The sequence below is a fragment of the Cloeon dipterum genome, chromosome 1, assembly GCF_949628265.1.
Source record: "Cloeon dipterum chromosome 1, ieCloDipt1.1, whole genome shotgun sequence".
NCBI lineage: Eukaryota > Metazoa > Arthropoda > Insecta > Ephemeroptera > Baetidae > Cloeon > Cloeon dipterum.
The window spans coordinates 21,334,032-21,349,900 of record NC_088786.1 but is presented as its reverse complement, the minus strand read 5'-3'; the positions used below and the strand labels follow the sequence as shown (position 1 = coordinate 21,349,900).

Genomic DNA, 15,869 nt, shown 5'->3' with positions numbered 1-15,869 from the left:
TAATTTAATATAGAGAAAAAACAATTTAATATGCGATGGAAAGGGTTGAAGTTAAATTATTGTTGTTTGAATTGTAGGGCGATTTTTGCAACGCTAAAATTAAATTTGTGTTTCATTATGAGCAGTTACAGGTAATCGCAGCTACCCCAGTTAAAAGGTTTGAAATTGCGCTTAACATGAATCGGTTTAACAACTGGATGAGTAATTTTCACCGGTTGAGCTGATCGGTCAGGTCACCAACCGACTGGCGTAGCAGTAGCAGTAGACGAGCACGAGCAGCAACAGCAACAGTAGCACTCTACCACTCTAGCAATCAGTTGGATTGGATATAACACGCACGTGCTCACAACTCACAAGACATCATCGATTTGGGCCGCCAGTCCTTGGAATTTTTTAGATTTACTCTCAAATTAATTAATATTGCGATCCAGCATTGGTTCGTCAGCTTTATTACGGCGATCTTTAATCTCGTTTTTCATTTGGGTACAAGTGATTATCAGTGATTATTAAGTAATAATTATATTATTAACATCTATTCTGTTAGTTTGTTTTGATTGTTTATTCACTGACCTATGGCGATGAGTGGGATGTTGCGCAAAATATCTATGTACCTATTTTTTTTCAATCCACTAATTTAAATAATCTTTACATGCATTCAATTAGGTAGCTAATCCCTGGAATTCATTATTTAAAAGAAAATAAATCGTTCTGTTTCTCTTAAATATCTTGTCCTGCCTTGCGCAATACGCTAAAATATATTTATGTAGTTTTCAAATAATATTTTTGTTTTTTGTTTCTTATTGATGGTCATCAATGAAAACAAATTTTAAATATTTCAGTCTCAACTGAACACTCGTGCACGAGCTAGAAGACTTCATAATGGACTACCAAACAGTTTTGACGAGTTACCTTACGGATTTTAAACTTCGTTCACGCAAATTCGATGGAATTGTGGCGGATGTCAGCGACACCATGACTCCTGAACACGCTGCTCATTCGATCATATGGTCTCGTGCCTGCATCGTGTCTTTGTTATTGATCAGAAACATTGATAAGCACACCGAGCACTTGCTGAGGGAACTATCCTCTCAGGACTGCAACGCCACGGTCGGCGATATCCCACCACTTACTGCCCTTGCCTGGCAGTCGAGTAACCCCTTACTCGCCGAAAAAATTGTACACATGGCTCGAATGCTGATTGAAAAGGGGGCAGAGCCAACTTTTGTGTCAAGAACCTCGTGCAGGTGTGTGTTTAAAGAGTAGCTTTGTGAATATGCAAACACGTATATGGGTACAACTTTAGCATTTTTGTTACAGGTCTCAGTACACCATCCCGGACGCAATATCTCTGGCCACCTTTGCTCACTGCGAGCCCCTCCTACGAAACCTTTTGATGTACTGGTGGCCCAGTCCTATGTACCTCCTGGACAGCGTGTCCGGACGCAGGGTGAAACATTTTAAACGTCTTTTTCCAATGGTGATTCAATTTGGTCTTCCCCATGGAAAAAGAATTTGCTCCGTAGTTGAAAACTTCATTGAGAATGTAATTCAAATGAAACTCTATGAAGAAAATGACGAAGGCACGTGGCAAGGCTTTCTGAAACAACTGCGCCGCAAGCCCAGCTCTTTAAAGCAGTTGAGCAGAATAGCTGTCCGCAATTCGATTGGTTGCAGTTCGTCGAGTGGGCTGGAGTTGTTTCAAAAGATTGAAAGCCTGAGGAATAAGTTGCCACGAACACTTCACAATTATGTGTCTTTGAGAGAGCATTGAAAAGTGCGGTTCCTAATATAAAAAATGATCCGATGGTACAAATAAATATATTTGTTTCATTAGAATTGATAATTTTTTAAAGACTCCCATGAAATAAAAATCATGAATTGCAATAGCATTTTCTAGTATCAGTGCAACGAGTCCACTCAGTCAGGCAAGCAGAGTTTTATATCCACCTGGTTTTAACCACTCAAATTTTACCAATTTCTCGCGCTAGAAATGAGTTGTTCCATTTTTCCTATGTGAAATTTTAAAATTAGCTGTTAAGAGTAGTCAAAATTTTCTCTACTGTACGGATTTTATTATTTGGACAGCTGCCTCAATATCTCCAAAAATTTGTCTCGTACAATTTCTTAAATCAATATCATGAGCGAATAATCAGAAAATTATTGCAAACAGGTGCAAATAATATTGCCTGCAAGAAACTGGTTAAGATTGAAAAACGGTTTCTACCACTGCACCACATTTTTTCAGTGCGTTTTTTGTAATCCTGATTGTGAGAGTCTGCCATATTGGTCTCCTCCTGCGAGAAGCTGGTCAGGTCCGGCTTACTAACCCATAGTGCCTCCGGCTTGTCTGATTGATCTTTGGGTTTGACCGCAACGGGTGCTTGGTTTTGGCCTGACTGCTGGTTTCACTGCAGCCTGGGGCTTCGGAGTGGCCACTGACACCTTGGGCTTGCTGAGCATTCAGGGCTGTAATGATGTTGGCGATGAAGCGAATGACGCCGGGCTTGGTCGTGCCGTCGCTTGACGGCACTTGCTTCTGCTCAGCCGGCATGCCTGTCAGTCTGCCTGTGCAAAATTTCTTATATACAAACAGATTAGCGATCATCACTGTCTTGCTGTTGCCCCCAGCGAGCCCTTCAGGAGGCGTGTCAGCTTAGAGTTCCGGATTGGCACTTGCTTCAGTCCGCCAGCCGCCGTTGATGCAGCTACCTAGCGCCAGCAGAGATTGGTTGGTGTTGGCGACCTCCGTGAAGCGACCCTGGTTTGTGGTATCAGCCACCCTCCCTGGCCCTGCAAGGTCAATTACGGACAGCTTGGCGCACCAAACCTTTCCGCTCCTGGCAGCACCCTTCTTCATTGTCACCAGAACCATAAATAATGCCAACTGAAATTCCTAGATAGAAGGATATAAAATTCAGTACTTTTGGAACACAGCGTGCGATCTGGAAAACCTTCTCCGGTTGCCAGCCTGCAGGATGGATATGGCATCTTCTGCCGAGGCCGGCCAGTGCCAACTCAGGTCCATAACCGACACGTTGCCGCCGTCCTCGCACAACTGCAACTGCTTTGGCTGGCTCGACTCCACCAGAAGATCATGAACCTGAAGCAAAGAGGATTTTCTCTTGAACAAAACGACAACGAAAATTATTATTTAACTTTTCCATTTAACAACAAGAAACCTTTTACATTTGACCTATTTAACCAAAAAAATCCATACTAAATAAGCGAACTGAAAAAAATTTAAGAGCATACTAAAAATGCTAAAAATTTATCCAGATCCAGATTTGTGTTCTGTATTATAATTATGTACATATATTTATATATGTACATTATTATATTACAGAACATTTATATGTACATAATTATATGTACACATATATATATATATATATATATATATATATATATATATATATATATATATAATAATTATGTGCCTGTTGCAAGGACGATTTCTTAACAGCAGTAAAAGGTCAAATACCAGGCCCAGGAACCAGGTCAACGGAAACAACGAGCACGGGGCAACCTGCAACCGGAAAATATTTTTACCTCGTTGCACTCACTGAAGGTCGAAGCCGTCGAAGGTCTTACGTTAGGACGTTAGGTCTTACACCAGTCTTACACTGTTCTCTTTCAATTCTGTCTTTTCGCGCCGCTCACAATCAGCTGCCATAGTTGTGCGCATCAAACATATCTGATTGGCTACGGGTTACTGGAATCCCGTATCCCGCCTTTTGGTGGCAGCTGGCAGCATGGGTCCGTTTGAGGGTGTCAACAAGAGGAATAATTATTGTTTCGGTTACAATCAGTTTTAAGGACTGTTGCACCAGCCTCTAATTTCCTGCTGTCTGAACTGAACAGAGCAGCAGAGAATAGAGAAGGAATAATAACCGCGCTTTCGCCGGCCGGCAACAAGGTTTGTATTTAGTCATTTTTCTCTTGAGTTTGCAAAGAATGCGGCGGCTATAACAGAGCGTCCTGTGCGTTTGCAGATCTGATGGCTATTCCGCAGGCGGAGGCGACGAAGAGGCGCATTCGCAGCGTAACATGGTGCGTGTTGTGCCACTCTGTTGCGCTCGCATGTCTTCACGCCGCGCTCGTGTTAGACCCGTTGCATCCCTTCCGCTGGCTGTCAGCCTCCGTGTCGCGCGTGCTGTCATTCAGATTCGTCGCCACCCTGATCGAGGTTATCGTGCTCACAGCCGCGCAGGTGATGCTACTCTCACAGAACCTCCACCGGACGACGTCTCTGCTACGCCCGTCCAGCTTCAACCAGCTCATCAGAGAGAAGAAGCAACAGCAGAATTCGGTCCTGTCGCTGGTCAAGACTGCGTGTAGCGTGTTCACTGAGGTCCCCGTGCAAGCCCTGACCGGCGGCAATCAGTACCTGCTGCTGTGTAACCTTGTGGTCGCCCTTCTGGTTGGATTTCTGTTCCTCGACACCAGCAGCGCACTTTTCTTGATCACGGCCAGCACGTTCATCACCCTGCGCACCAGATACGGCCTCCGCCCAATGGACGTGCCACCTGTGGTGAACCTTCCCCTGATCACTCAGGTTCGGGCTACCTTCAGAGACGGCGTGCGTGGCCTTTTCTTACCCTGCCTCAAGAGCTTCGTCGCGATCAACTTGCTGGTCTTCACCTTTCAAGTGCTGTGCTACTCTTGGCTTGAAATTCCCCTGAGCTATCCAAGCCTGTCCACCCTGACGTCCTCCTTCTGCGTCTACTTCTTCCTGACCCTGATGCTCACCCTGAACAACCGAATCACGCATGCAGTCTTCCTCGCCAACTGGCACTTCCCTGTGGAGGCGACCGAGCCGGATGAGCTCAGCCTCTTGGCGGCCCTGGATTCCTCCAAGGAGCTGCAACTGGCCGCCGCCAGGGATCTACTTTTCATTTCGGAACTGGATCCAGCACGCAGAGCAGAGTTTTGGGTGCTCAGTCAGCCAGGAGGCCATCCGACTAGATTCAACAAGCTCATGCAAATCTTCTCAGGCGCCGTCGGCAGTTTTGAGCGAGAGTTCAACCTGCAGAAGGCTAAACCAAAGCCGGTGAAGAGCCCCCCGCCAAACGTTAACAGTTTTGGCACCCCTCCACACTCGAGCACCCCTACCGTGCTGAACACACCCGTACAGCCCCAGGCACTGTCCAAATTAAAGGGCCTGCTGTACCAAACGCCGCAAACGCCAACCATCCGACCCATGGAGTCTATTCAGTCGCCCCTCAGGCTGGTGCCGAGCCGTAGCCCTGAGCCTCCTGCTCCTGCTGTCTCAATTTTCGAAAAGGTGCTCACGACCCTGGGCAAGAGGGTTGAGTCGGACGCATCAAAGAGCTCTGAGGAAGCCACCAGTGTGGCCAAGATGGTGGCTGTGGTGATGTCAGAAGCCCCTTTTCTGGCGCACCTGGCCTCTGCCCTGTCAAACCTAGCCCTGGCGTCCCTCACTGAAGACACCTACGGCATCGTGCAGCTAAAACTTAAAGAAGTCGGATCTGGACTGATCACCCTGCTTCACACAGTGGACCGGAGAAGTGCCTTGGGTACTAAAATGTCTGCCAGCGACCTGGTCGACGTCAACAGAGCCGTCGACCTGGTGCAAGATGCAGCCTCAAGGGCCCTCGCAAGAATTTCCAGGGCCTTCGGTGACGCCCTGCTTGATCTCAAGTGGAATGATAAAGAAAGGGACACATTGGTCCTCTACATTTGAGTCAGTGTATTTCCTTAACTAAAATCTGTTTGTGTGAAAATAATTTTTTAATTAACTACAAATACAAGGAACAATGATGCGCATCTCAGAGTGAATTAACACTTGGCGAATTTGAAGAATATGGCAAACGTCAGTTCAATTCCCTAGCTTCAAGATCCGTTTCTGTTTGGGCATTTGACTTTCGTGTGACCTGTAAACAATGAAACAAATATTTTTTGCAGAGAAAACTGATAATAAACTAGAAAAACAAAATGCATCTGTTTCAATAACCCAATAACATATTCTTATATTTTTCATCATCAACTTCATTTCAATTTGACGCAGCATTTAACAAGCTTTCAAAAGAATTAAATAAAAATGATGCCTCAACGGCCATTTCATCAATTTTATTGAAAATATAGATGTACGGATTTTGTTGTGGAGTTAAAGTACTGCCGATCTGAGACCTGAAGGGCTGAAGGAATTGCTGTACATTGGAGATCATACTATTTATTTTTGTCCCTTTAAAATTTTCACAAAAGGATATCTATCCTAAATTAATGCGCGCAGAGCTGAGCCATTTGATAATTTTAAATTCAAATATTTCATTTTTCTTAAAAATATATTGACTTTAAGACACAAAATTGAATCTAATGTACCTTCTTTATGACAAATACTGCATTTTCTCTTTCCAGTGGTTTTCTTGTTTTGCCAGGTTGAAGACGGCTGCTGCCAGCTTTGACCTGCACTGGGCACATCCTCATCAGCCCATTGAAAGAAATTGCACTTGTTGCCACTGCCACACCTCCAGAACTGTCGACCTTTCCCAAAAAATGCAATTCTGTTCTCCAAATACTCGCAAATAAGCATACCTTGATTCGGTCCTTCTTTACGGACCGTCATCATAAAAGCAGGTGCATTACAAGAGCATAAGACATCCTCGCCGCTGTTATTTGGTGGAGGTGGCGGCATTGTTGGCACCGTTGGCGGCCGTTGAACTTCCTGCTGCTGCCAGCTTTGGGTTGTGCTTGGCCCATCCTCGTCCGCCCATTGAAAGAAATTGCAGTTGTCTCCACTGCCACACCTCCAAAACTGTCGACCTTTCACAGAAATTGAATTCTGTCCGATAAACTCTTGTAACAAAATATACCTTGATTTGGACCATCTTTCCGCACTGTTCTCATGGCAGCTGGCGCGTTGCAAGAGCATAAGACATCCCCGCTGCTGTTATTTGCTGGAGGCGGCGGCATTGTTGGCACAGTTCGTGGCTGCTGGACTTCTTCATCGGTCCACTTGAAGAAACCGCAGCCGTTATTTGACTTATCACAGCTCCAGAAGGTACGACCTGCGCCACTTTCATTAAACAGACGCAAATGAAACTTGGTTTAAAATTTACCCTGATTTGCTCCTTCTTTCCGTACAGTCCTCATTGCTGCAGGCACGTTGCAGTTGCACATAACACTTCCCTGATCATCACCATTGTCTGCGAAAGGTATGAACAAAGGTGGTGGCGGAGGAGGAGGCTGCTCTCCTCCAACTTCGTCAGCCCATTTGAAGAAGCCACAGCTCTGTCCCATAGGTTTCTCACAGCTCCAAAATTGGCGTCCTTTAGTTAAGATAAAATAATGCTGCATTCTATGGATAGTTTTCTCAAGCAACCTTTGTTTGGCCCTTCTTTGCGGACACTGCGCATGACAGCCGCAGGGCTGTTGTTGCAAGTGCAGCGTACAGTGTCTTCGGGTGGTTGTCCCCCAAAGTCTCCCATAGGCCCAATGGTCCACACCCTGTCTCTGGTCGGATTGTTAGGACGGCGAGGCTGGGTCTGAAAGGCTCTGCCACCTCCTCCATCCCCACCAGGTCCAAAGCCATCATCAGGGTCATCTCCTCCATCATCGTTACCAGCTGCAGGTCTAAGGGCTGTGAATAAAAAAATATTTGGACTAAGGACGTCAATGAAAAATTTATCCACCTTCCGCGACGTAAAAATGATACAATAAATATAGTTTAAAATCTGTAATTTTAACACAGCATAAAATGACATCAAAACAAGCAGGGCAGCTTGTTACTTCTTTATTAAAATTATAAATTTGGGAAATGAAAGTTACTCAGGTATGGCAACTTTAACAATGAAAACAACTGCTGAAAACGATAGTATTAATTATGCCTCCTATTATTGATGTCTATAAATATGCTCCCTATAATTTTAATAGCGGTAGGCACAGTGGTTTACAAAATATTGCTATTAATTGCAGACAGCAAAAGAGCGCTGACTTTGTCTTGGGCTGCCAAAAAAATTAATAATATCAAACTCGTCCACTTATTTTAATTTTGACAATTTGCTATGGAAAAAAATTGAAAATCAAATTTGACTATTAATGAAATTAGAAATTGCTACCTGGTTGGCGAGGAGCAAACCCCCTGATGCCAAGATTGTTAAAGAACGCTGTGTCACAGCCCATCACACAGGTTGTGCACTCTGAAGAAGGGTAGAAAACATCCAGTTCTCCTCTGCGCAGTTTGAAGTAGAGAAGTTTCGTGTTTGGCCCACACTATGGCATTAATCTTGTTTAAAACCTGAGCACCAAAGTAAGCTAAAGCTAAAATTACTACCTGTCTGCAAATCTGGTCTGTGACTTGAACTCTATTGACCACAGAAGGAAACCAGATGGAATTTCTGCACGCTGGATACGCAGAACAGCTGACGTAGAACTCACTATTGTCCCTCTTCTGCTTCACGATCAAATCATGTCCACAAGCTGGACAAGAGGCAAACTTAAGGTCAGCCACCGCGACCGGAAGTTGCACCACGGCATTCGCATCCCGCTGCACTCCAAGCTGCTGTTCTACAGCATCGTCTAATTTGTTCACCTGTAGAGGCATACATAATAAAAAATCCGATCTTCAACACGGTTTGTCTACAATATTTTATTACTAACCTGCGCGACTGCCTGCTGGAAAACCTCCTTGTATCTGGCAATTTGCTCTCGAAGCACAACCTGCGCGTTTTTCCTGCCTTCACATATTCTGCAATTAATAATGAATTAGTTATCACATATTCTGCAATTAATAATGAATTAGTTAAGAGATGATTTTAGGTGTTTTTGGATAATTTGGTTACTTTTTCAAATCAGCTTCAAGCTCTGCCCTGAGATAAGGTTTGGACATGTGAAAACCCATGCTGTCGTAGCCTTCAACCAGTGCCATGCCAAGCTGCTGAGGGATGAAGTAGCTCTGATTGGTGAGCGCGGCGTAGTTCCGCTTTTTTATTGTCTCGATGTGCTCAGCGTGCGTGGCGTCCGTTCCTGGAGGTAAATAATGTTTAAAAAGCTTACTGAAAAGGAGATTTTAAAAGTAATTCAAACCGATTCCGTGCTTCTCCATTAAGGAGATGAGTTCTGGCTCAGTCAGAAGATTAGGAGCCGAAGTTTCTCCATCTCGAAAGTCAAGAGTTGTCGGCACAAATTGTTCTCCTACGTTGTAAACAGGAATTTCTGTGTCAGACCAACGATCGTAGATGTAAACTTCCAGGTAATTCCTCTCCAAAACCATTAGTCCCTTTGCGTGGAACTGTAAGATGCATAAAAAGTAAAATTATAAACCGTGAAACAATAAAAATTCTTGCAAGTATATTCAATAGTACTTCGCCAATTAATTTTTGCCTTCAAATGTTTCGATTTTTTATTACTTCAGACAACAATTTTTAGTATTTTCTTTTTTTATGATACATATAAGAAAAAGTAGTAATAAGTCTTTAACTCAAATCACATTACATTTGAAGAAAGATCAATCTAATGAATCAATCAATTTTTTCAAGAGCTATATTAAATGAAAATTTTAATAGTTTGTGCTTTTTCTGAACTTTAAAGTTAAGCATTATTTCAAACCTTTTCATCACCAATAGAGATGAACACCTTCGTTTCATGTCCTTTAGCATCCTTGGACACGCAGGCCAAAAAGTGTCGAACTATTAGTTCGTACACCTTTTTGTCATTGCCTTGATGAGAAATTAATTGATAAAGAAATTCATTCCAAAACATTTTATTTGCTCACCTTGCAGTGAGTTGCTGTACTTGGTTGGGTGAATCGGTGGATGCGCCTGATCAGACTTTTTGCCTTGCCGAGGGTTTGGCCCATCCTGCAGAACTCGCTGCGCGAACGCTTTAAATAAATATTAGTTAAAATTTAATGAGTAAATGAGAAACGTACCACCCCAGTTAGGATCATTGGTTTGCATTTCCACCAGTGGCACTAGAGCCAGGTCCTTGGGGAAAATGTTGGTCTCTGTTCTTGGGTAGCTGATCAGTCCCTGGTTGTAGAGCTTCTCAGCAATCTTCATTGTGTCTGCGGCGTTAATTCTTAGCTTGCGCGACGCAGTTTTCTCCAATTCCTGCAGAACAACAGTCGGTTGGAATTTAAATGAACAAATTTGAATATATAACACATACGACTGTATCAAGGGGTACTGGTCGCCACCTCGACTTTGGCAGGCTCTGGACGTTATCCACTGTGGCCAGATTAACCTCTTGGCACGCCTCATACAGGCACCTGGCTGCATCCTCGTCGAACAGCTCGCCTTCCTCCCAGTTGAACCTGGCCACAACTCCATCTTTCTCATGGCTCACTGTTAAAAATTGTAGGCATTTGAAATCAGCACTGTTAGAAATGATTATTTATTCATTGGCGTTACCTTCAATTTTCCAGAAATTCTCATGTACAAAATCCTGAATTGATTTGTACCTCTCCACCACAAAGCCCAACGTGGGGAACTGGCAGCTTCCGTAGCTAATCAGACCTTCACTAAGGACACCAGGGAAAAGCTTCTGCAGACGCAGAGTTTGGAATCGCGTGAAGGAGGCGCCTTCCAAACAAATTACTTGAAGTTATGTATTTTCTAAAACAGGGGTACATTCGTACCAATTCGAAGGTCAAGCTCACTCCTAACTTCGACAGCGTCACTGACATTCTTATCCGGCTGCACCAGATTGTTTAAGGCTCTGTGAATCGCCTGACCAGTGATCTGCGAGAACTTAGCCCTCAGCACGCGGATCCCAGGCTTGGCGGCCTTGCACACGTCAATCACCTCGAAGCCAATGTTTTCGCCTTCTCGATCGCAATCGGTCCAAATAACCAAGGTGTCACAAGTCCTCACTTCCCTCTCAAGGGTCCGCTGCAAGCCGAATATTGCGTTAAATGTGGGTTTAATACGATTATTAAACCAAGTTGTGGCAGCAAACCTTGATGGGTTCCATGTCATTGCTGCACGACTTGACCACGGGCGCAGAAAAAAGGTCGACAGGGTTACACGAGTTCCATCCCCTGTAGGTGGCAGGGAAGTCATGACCCAGTAGATGACCTGACACAGACGTCATCACCATCTTGCAGTTCTGCCCTTGGAAATTCATGTTGAACTCGTAGATTTTGTTGAAACGCGACATGCCCTCGCGCTGCACAATTAAATCAAGTCAAATATGTATGTAAATAAAATTAAATTCTATAAGTCACACAAACCCGTTGCGATCGACCTCCAGACATAATGGATGCGATGTTTTTCGCCGCATCGTTTTTCTCGGCTACGTGCAGAATCTTCCTCATGTTGGATTCAAATCTGCATCCTAATGTTGATGATGATAAAAAGTGTGAGCAGCCGCCGCCGAAGATCCCAATCGTCCGTCGCGATAACACCAACCAACAAGTCATTCGAGTACGTGTAGCTTCGGTTGGCTATCATTCATTAAACTAAACAATAACACAAAACAAATCCGCGTGCAATAACAAATCCATTTCCCACGAACCCCCACAACGTCTGGGTTAGCCTTGTTTATCCTCTCATATGTTCGACGTCTGAAGTTTTCCCTCGCAATAAGCAAATTCAGTAATACCGGTACTATTCAAGTTCTTTAGACGGTTAAACCTACCTCCTATCTGGAGGGTGTTTGGGGGAACAGGTTCCAAAGCATAGTATTATATTTTCATTGAAACAACTAAAATTTGGTTTTTCATCATTTATTTTTTGCATTTTCCTTTAAAAATATAAACTATGCATATAATTGATGGCTAAAACTGGTTCCCGATTTTTAAAATTCTTTTAATTTTCAAAAAAGCCGCATTTTCTCTTTTTATGCTCGCTATCAAGCTACATAATATAATATTATATGAGGCAAGCTCTGTGAAAAATTGATGATGGAATTATTGTTCTTAGTTTTCAAGACCAGATATAAGAAACAATGTGGGGTCAAGCGCACCCCCAGCCTCTGAGACTGATTGTAAGTAGCCGCGGTGTTTACAGCACTCTTAGTCGTGTATTCTCACGTCAATAAAGCGTCATCATGTTAAAACACTTTGTCAAATGGTGCAAGCTACGTGTATTATTTTTTTAAATAATTATTGTTGCATTAATATATATTTGCAGTCGTTAAGTAGTGAATAAAATAAACACTCATTTTTGTAATTCAAATAAATTAAATTTTATTGAATAAATTTAATACACTGATTTTTAACATAATGTTTGATTTGATCAAGCCAGGTACCAGGGCATACAGCGATGTATTTTTTTGTAGTGGGCAGGCGATGCGCAGGACTAGATTTTTTTGTACCAATCCAACATTTTTCCGGCCAATTTAAATTGAGATTTAATTTCTATAACATCGATTGAATAAACGTTTAGCCTGTTTGGATGTTAATGGTTTGTTTTAAGTTAATGCAATTATTTACATTTCAGTCAATTTTCCGCTTCAGGGATAATTCCGATAATTCAGATTAGTAGTTAAGACCCCTTTTAATGAAACATACGTCTTTGAAATTTTTTCCCAATTAACCAAACTCCAATTACCCAAAAGCATTAACAGAGGCTTAAATATTATGTATCAGACTGCGCTAATTTTGAAATTTTGTTGATGGCAATAAGAATGCTCAATCAAGAGCCAAACAAGTGCAGCGTTGCACAAGACCGTAGAAACTAGGCCTGCCAAAAGTCTGAACAAATTATGACGCAGCCGAGGCTGCTTGCCGATTTGGCATTAAATTTCTGGTGCAGTTACTGCAAAATGTGCACCGCGCAAAAGGCAGCAGCAGCGGTGAGTAAACGTTTTGATCCTTTCAGCAGGGAAAGGGATGCTTTGGCGAGGTCGTGGGCCCAAAGCTTCAAGCAGTTGGGCGTCCACCAGAAAATTGTATTTCCAGGGCATGTCATTTTGGCCAGCACTTTGCTAAGGCACCATGGTGTCCGCGATCCCAATTCATTTCTCGCTTGAAAAGATAGAAAATTTTGTCAGGTTTGTTCAGTCTTTAATCCAACAAGAATAACATTGAAGTCAACCAGAATGATAAAAAATAACTATTAAAAATTAGGCAGGCGACAGGCGTGGACAACGCCGCCGTGTCCGATTGTCTGCATTTCGGATTAAATTATTGAATTATAAAATCGAGCGGGTGATGATAAAATAAAGATCAGCAGTTATAGACTTTAACAATTCAATATAAAAAATAACGGGCACTCGTCGCGCGGACAGCAGTCACAGATGGTATACAAGGGTAAATCGAACACCTATAGCAGAGATTGCTGACGGAGGCAATTTAATCTGGCAAAAACCTGAGTGAATCTGATTTAAGCTGGTCAACGAAATGCAGCACCATATTTATATGAACAGCGACAGCGACAAACGCCTAACACAAATACGCTACACAACGATGCAGCTTTGATAGAATTTAGCGACGTAAATCGTAAAATCAGCTGACTGATTGAGCGAGCAGCAGCTAGAACCAGGCTAGAACACGCTTGTTTGTTTTGAAATGAATGAAGCAGGCTCCGCGGGCACGCCCCTCTGTGTGATTATCATCGCTGCGGTAAGGGAAAATCTAAGGAGAGTAGAGTCTCTACACTCCTTAGGAAAATCCCCGCAGAAACCCCTGACAGATTAGTAAGTCCCATATACTAAACTTATGGTTTTGTTGTGGCAATAATAATCGTTCAACTGCTGTGTTTTTCGGTTGGACTTAGCTTATTTTTGAGCTGTCGCCATGGCTGGAAATGGATCTGATGCTGTGAAACGAATCGGCAATGCTGAAGAAACACCTTTGAACGTGGTAAGCCCTGGGCACGTGGTCGTCGGTGAGCTGCAATTGGACTCGTCTACGGTGCCGAAAAAGCAGACGGAGAGTTACGACGACAAGATTGCAAGGTTGAGAGATACAAACGCTCGAAATGCCTGCATTGGTGACTGTTGTTTCCATCTGGGGAACTGTATGGAGTGCTTTCTGCTTTGTTTTTTGTGTTGTGACGGGTGTTGTGAATAGTTGGTTACTTGGAATGCCAAAATGATTCAATTTTTATCAATTGTTTCGTATACTTCAGGACAAATTACAATCATTTTACCGTCCCTTGCCATAAATATACTTTTTTCCTTGATTTTTAACGATTATATTTTAAGTTTTCCTTCTTTTGCTGCCAACAAAAATTTTGAATTGCTATATTGTATTTGTCCACGTTTTTTGAACCATATAAACATTTTTTTGTTCAAATTTGTGCCTTAAATCGGTTAAATCGTACCAAAAAAATCTACTGATATTGTAAAGATTTTAGAAAAATTATAATTTTTAATAAAATTATAGCTATTTTTTACCATTAAATCTGTTTATGTTTTGTTTGAACCCCAGCAATGTCCTCAATAGCAAAAATTATAATTGCCCAAATATAGGTTCTATTAAAGGGAACAAACTTATTGTACCTGGTTAAAATAATAAATATTTTGAAAATCCAGACACCGATAGTAAATTCCACCGTCTTAGTCTAGTCTTCCCAGTTTTTTAACTCAATTATAATACTTTTCTATTATGCTTTTACTGCTCATAAATTTTTCTACGTCGTTGATTGATATTCTCGATTTTGTTTTTGTCCTCTTCCGACCTTAAAAACCACAAAAAACCAGATAGTCATTAGGGACTTGCTATCGCGAATTGCGTCTTGCCATTTGCTCGACTGCTGAGAGAAGAGCTCTTTTGTCGATTGTGTCAAATGACTTTGAAAGTCACCTACCTACCCGTCACTTTGATTCACCTGATTGAAGCGCCTGATGCCATTAGGCATGCCCAGCAGGAACGTTTTAAGCGCGCTAGCTACACGTGAATTTATTAGAGAGCTCTACACAACAGCGTTTACTCATTTAAATCGTGCTCCCGGTAGAGCCTTCAAACTGAAACCCTTGTTCCCTGGAAGCTATCAAAGATATAACGTTTTTTTCTGCTTCGAGCGTAAAAAGAACAACCAGGGTCGGTTTTGCGGGGTTTTTTTCGGAGCGCCATTACTGATTAGTCTTTGAATGGATTGATGAGGTGCACTTTAATTCATCAGCTTCTATTGGGAAACCAATTTACACCAATCTATGGATTAAACTTGCGTATTAGCACATCCAAAAGCCACACAGAAGCCACGATTGGAACCCTTTGACGCCCCCAAGGGCGCGCATTGAAGCCTCAGCTGGCACACTTTGGAGCCAACACTGGTGGCACTCCTCTGCTGCAGTCTTCGGCATAACCCAATTTACTTATTTGACGAAGTCTCACTGTTTTCAATTGTATTTTTGTAATTATTTTTTTTATTTTTTTGCTCTTTTCATCCATGTCCGAGGACCGGGAAGGGCGCGCACTGCACTAGCACGAATGCTGAAACCCAAGTCCTAAAACACCGCGAATGGATAACATGGGCGCACCAGGCCACACAGGGACCTAGCCCACTATGAAGGGCCACTGGCCTCCGCACCGAGGACTGCATTGAAACGCTAGACATTTGTCCCATGAAGCCAAATCACGCATGCTGGAAAGGTGCAAATCAGCAAGTAGCGAGTCAGTCTAGAGTTAAGCAGACGGTCACCCAACCACCTACTGACTGCACTGCTCAATGTTGTTATTTCCCTATTACTTAAGTTTTTTTAGAAGAATGCAATAGAAGAACAATGAACTTAAATTGTTTACTCAAATCAAACAAACTTAGTAAATAAAGTGCACAAATATTATTAACTGAAACGTCGGTTCTTACATTTAATTAATTAGAAAATAATTTAAACCAAAAATTGAGCATTTAAGGCAAGTTCAGAGCATGTTGAGTATCAACAGTTATTTCGTCATGACACAAAAAGTAAAAAAATATTCCATAATATATTGGTCATTTTTTCTAGTTAAATCACGCACCAGG

The 15,869-nt window shown here is 42.5% G+C and overlaps 2 protein-coding genes and 3 long non-coding RNA genes across 7 annotated transcripts; 3 read left to right on the top strand and 2 right to left on the bottom strand.

Annotated features, from left to right (window-relative positions):
• Positions 1-274: 274 nt before the first annotated feature.
• LOC135945603 (uncharacterized) lies at positions 275-1,760 on the top strand. Its single transcript, XR_010575444.1, has 3 exons — positions 275-483; positions 840-1,244; positions 1,318-1,760. It is a non-coding gene; the product is annotated as an uncharacterized LOC135945603 (long non-coding RNA).
• A 485-nt stretch (positions 1,761-2,245) lies between these two features.
• Positions 2,246-3,765, bottom strand: LOC135940422 (uncharacterized). The gene is made up of 3 exons (XR_010574861.1): positions 3,550-3,765; positions 2,952-3,100; positions 2,246-2,893 (listed from the first exon to the last, which is right to left on the bottom strand). It is a non-coding gene; the product is annotated as an uncharacterized LOC135940422 (long non-coding RNA).
• On the top strand, positions 3,740-5,956 carry Ndc1 (Nuclear division cycle 1). 2 transcript variants are annotated; one of them, XM_065485274.1, is made up of 2 exons: positions 3,740-3,916; positions 3,993-5,956. In XM_065485274.1, exon 2 carries the CDS (start codon positions 3,998-4,000, stop codon positions 5,702-5,704), a length of 1,707 nt encoding a protein of 568 aa, XP_065341346.1. In that variant the 5' UTR covers positions 3,740-3,916; positions 3,993-3,997; the 3' UTR covers positions 5,705-5,956. The 2 variants fall into 2 exon arrangements, with proteins under 2 accessions (XP_065341346.1, XP_065341354.1); XM_065485282.1 differs by having other exon boundaries at positions 3,973-5,956.
• On the bottom strand, positions 5,756-11,526 carry Top3alpha (topoisomerase 3-alpha). Of its 2 annotated transcripts, XM_065485256.1 has the most exons (19): positions 11,192-11,525; positions 10,918-11,127; positions 10,598-10,850; positions 10,371-10,541; positions 10,129-10,304; positions 9,890-10,070; positions 9,734-9,841; positions 9,568-9,677; positions 9,046-9,250; positions 8,802-8,985; positions 8,620-8,707; positions 8,294-8,551; positions 8,079-8,232; positions 7,343-7,600; positions 7,080-7,289; positions 6,834-7,028; positions 6,556-6,783; positions 6,343-6,504; positions 5,756-5,894 (listed from the first exon to the last, which is right to left on the bottom strand). In XM_065485256.1, the coding sequence occupies exons 1-19, from the start codon at positions 11,378-11,380 to the stop codon at positions 5,854-5,856; spliced, it is 3,381 nt and encodes a 1,126-aa protein (XP_065341328.1). In that variant the 5' UTR covers positions 11,381-11,525; the 3' UTR covers positions 5,756-5,853. The 2 variants fall into 2 exon arrangements, with proteins under 2 accessions (XP_065341328.1, XP_065341334.1); XM_065485262.1 differs by lacking the exon at positions 6,556-6,783 and having other exon boundaries at positions 11,192-11,526.
• Positions 11,527-13,480: 1,954 nt separating this feature from the next.
• Positions 13,481-14,308, top strand: LOC135940415 (uncharacterized). Its single transcript, XR_010574853.1, has 2 exons — positions 13,481-13,599; positions 13,680-14,308. It is a non-coding gene; the product is annotated as an uncharacterized LOC135940415 (long non-coding RNA).
• Positions 14,309-15,869: the final 1,561 nt, after the last annotated feature.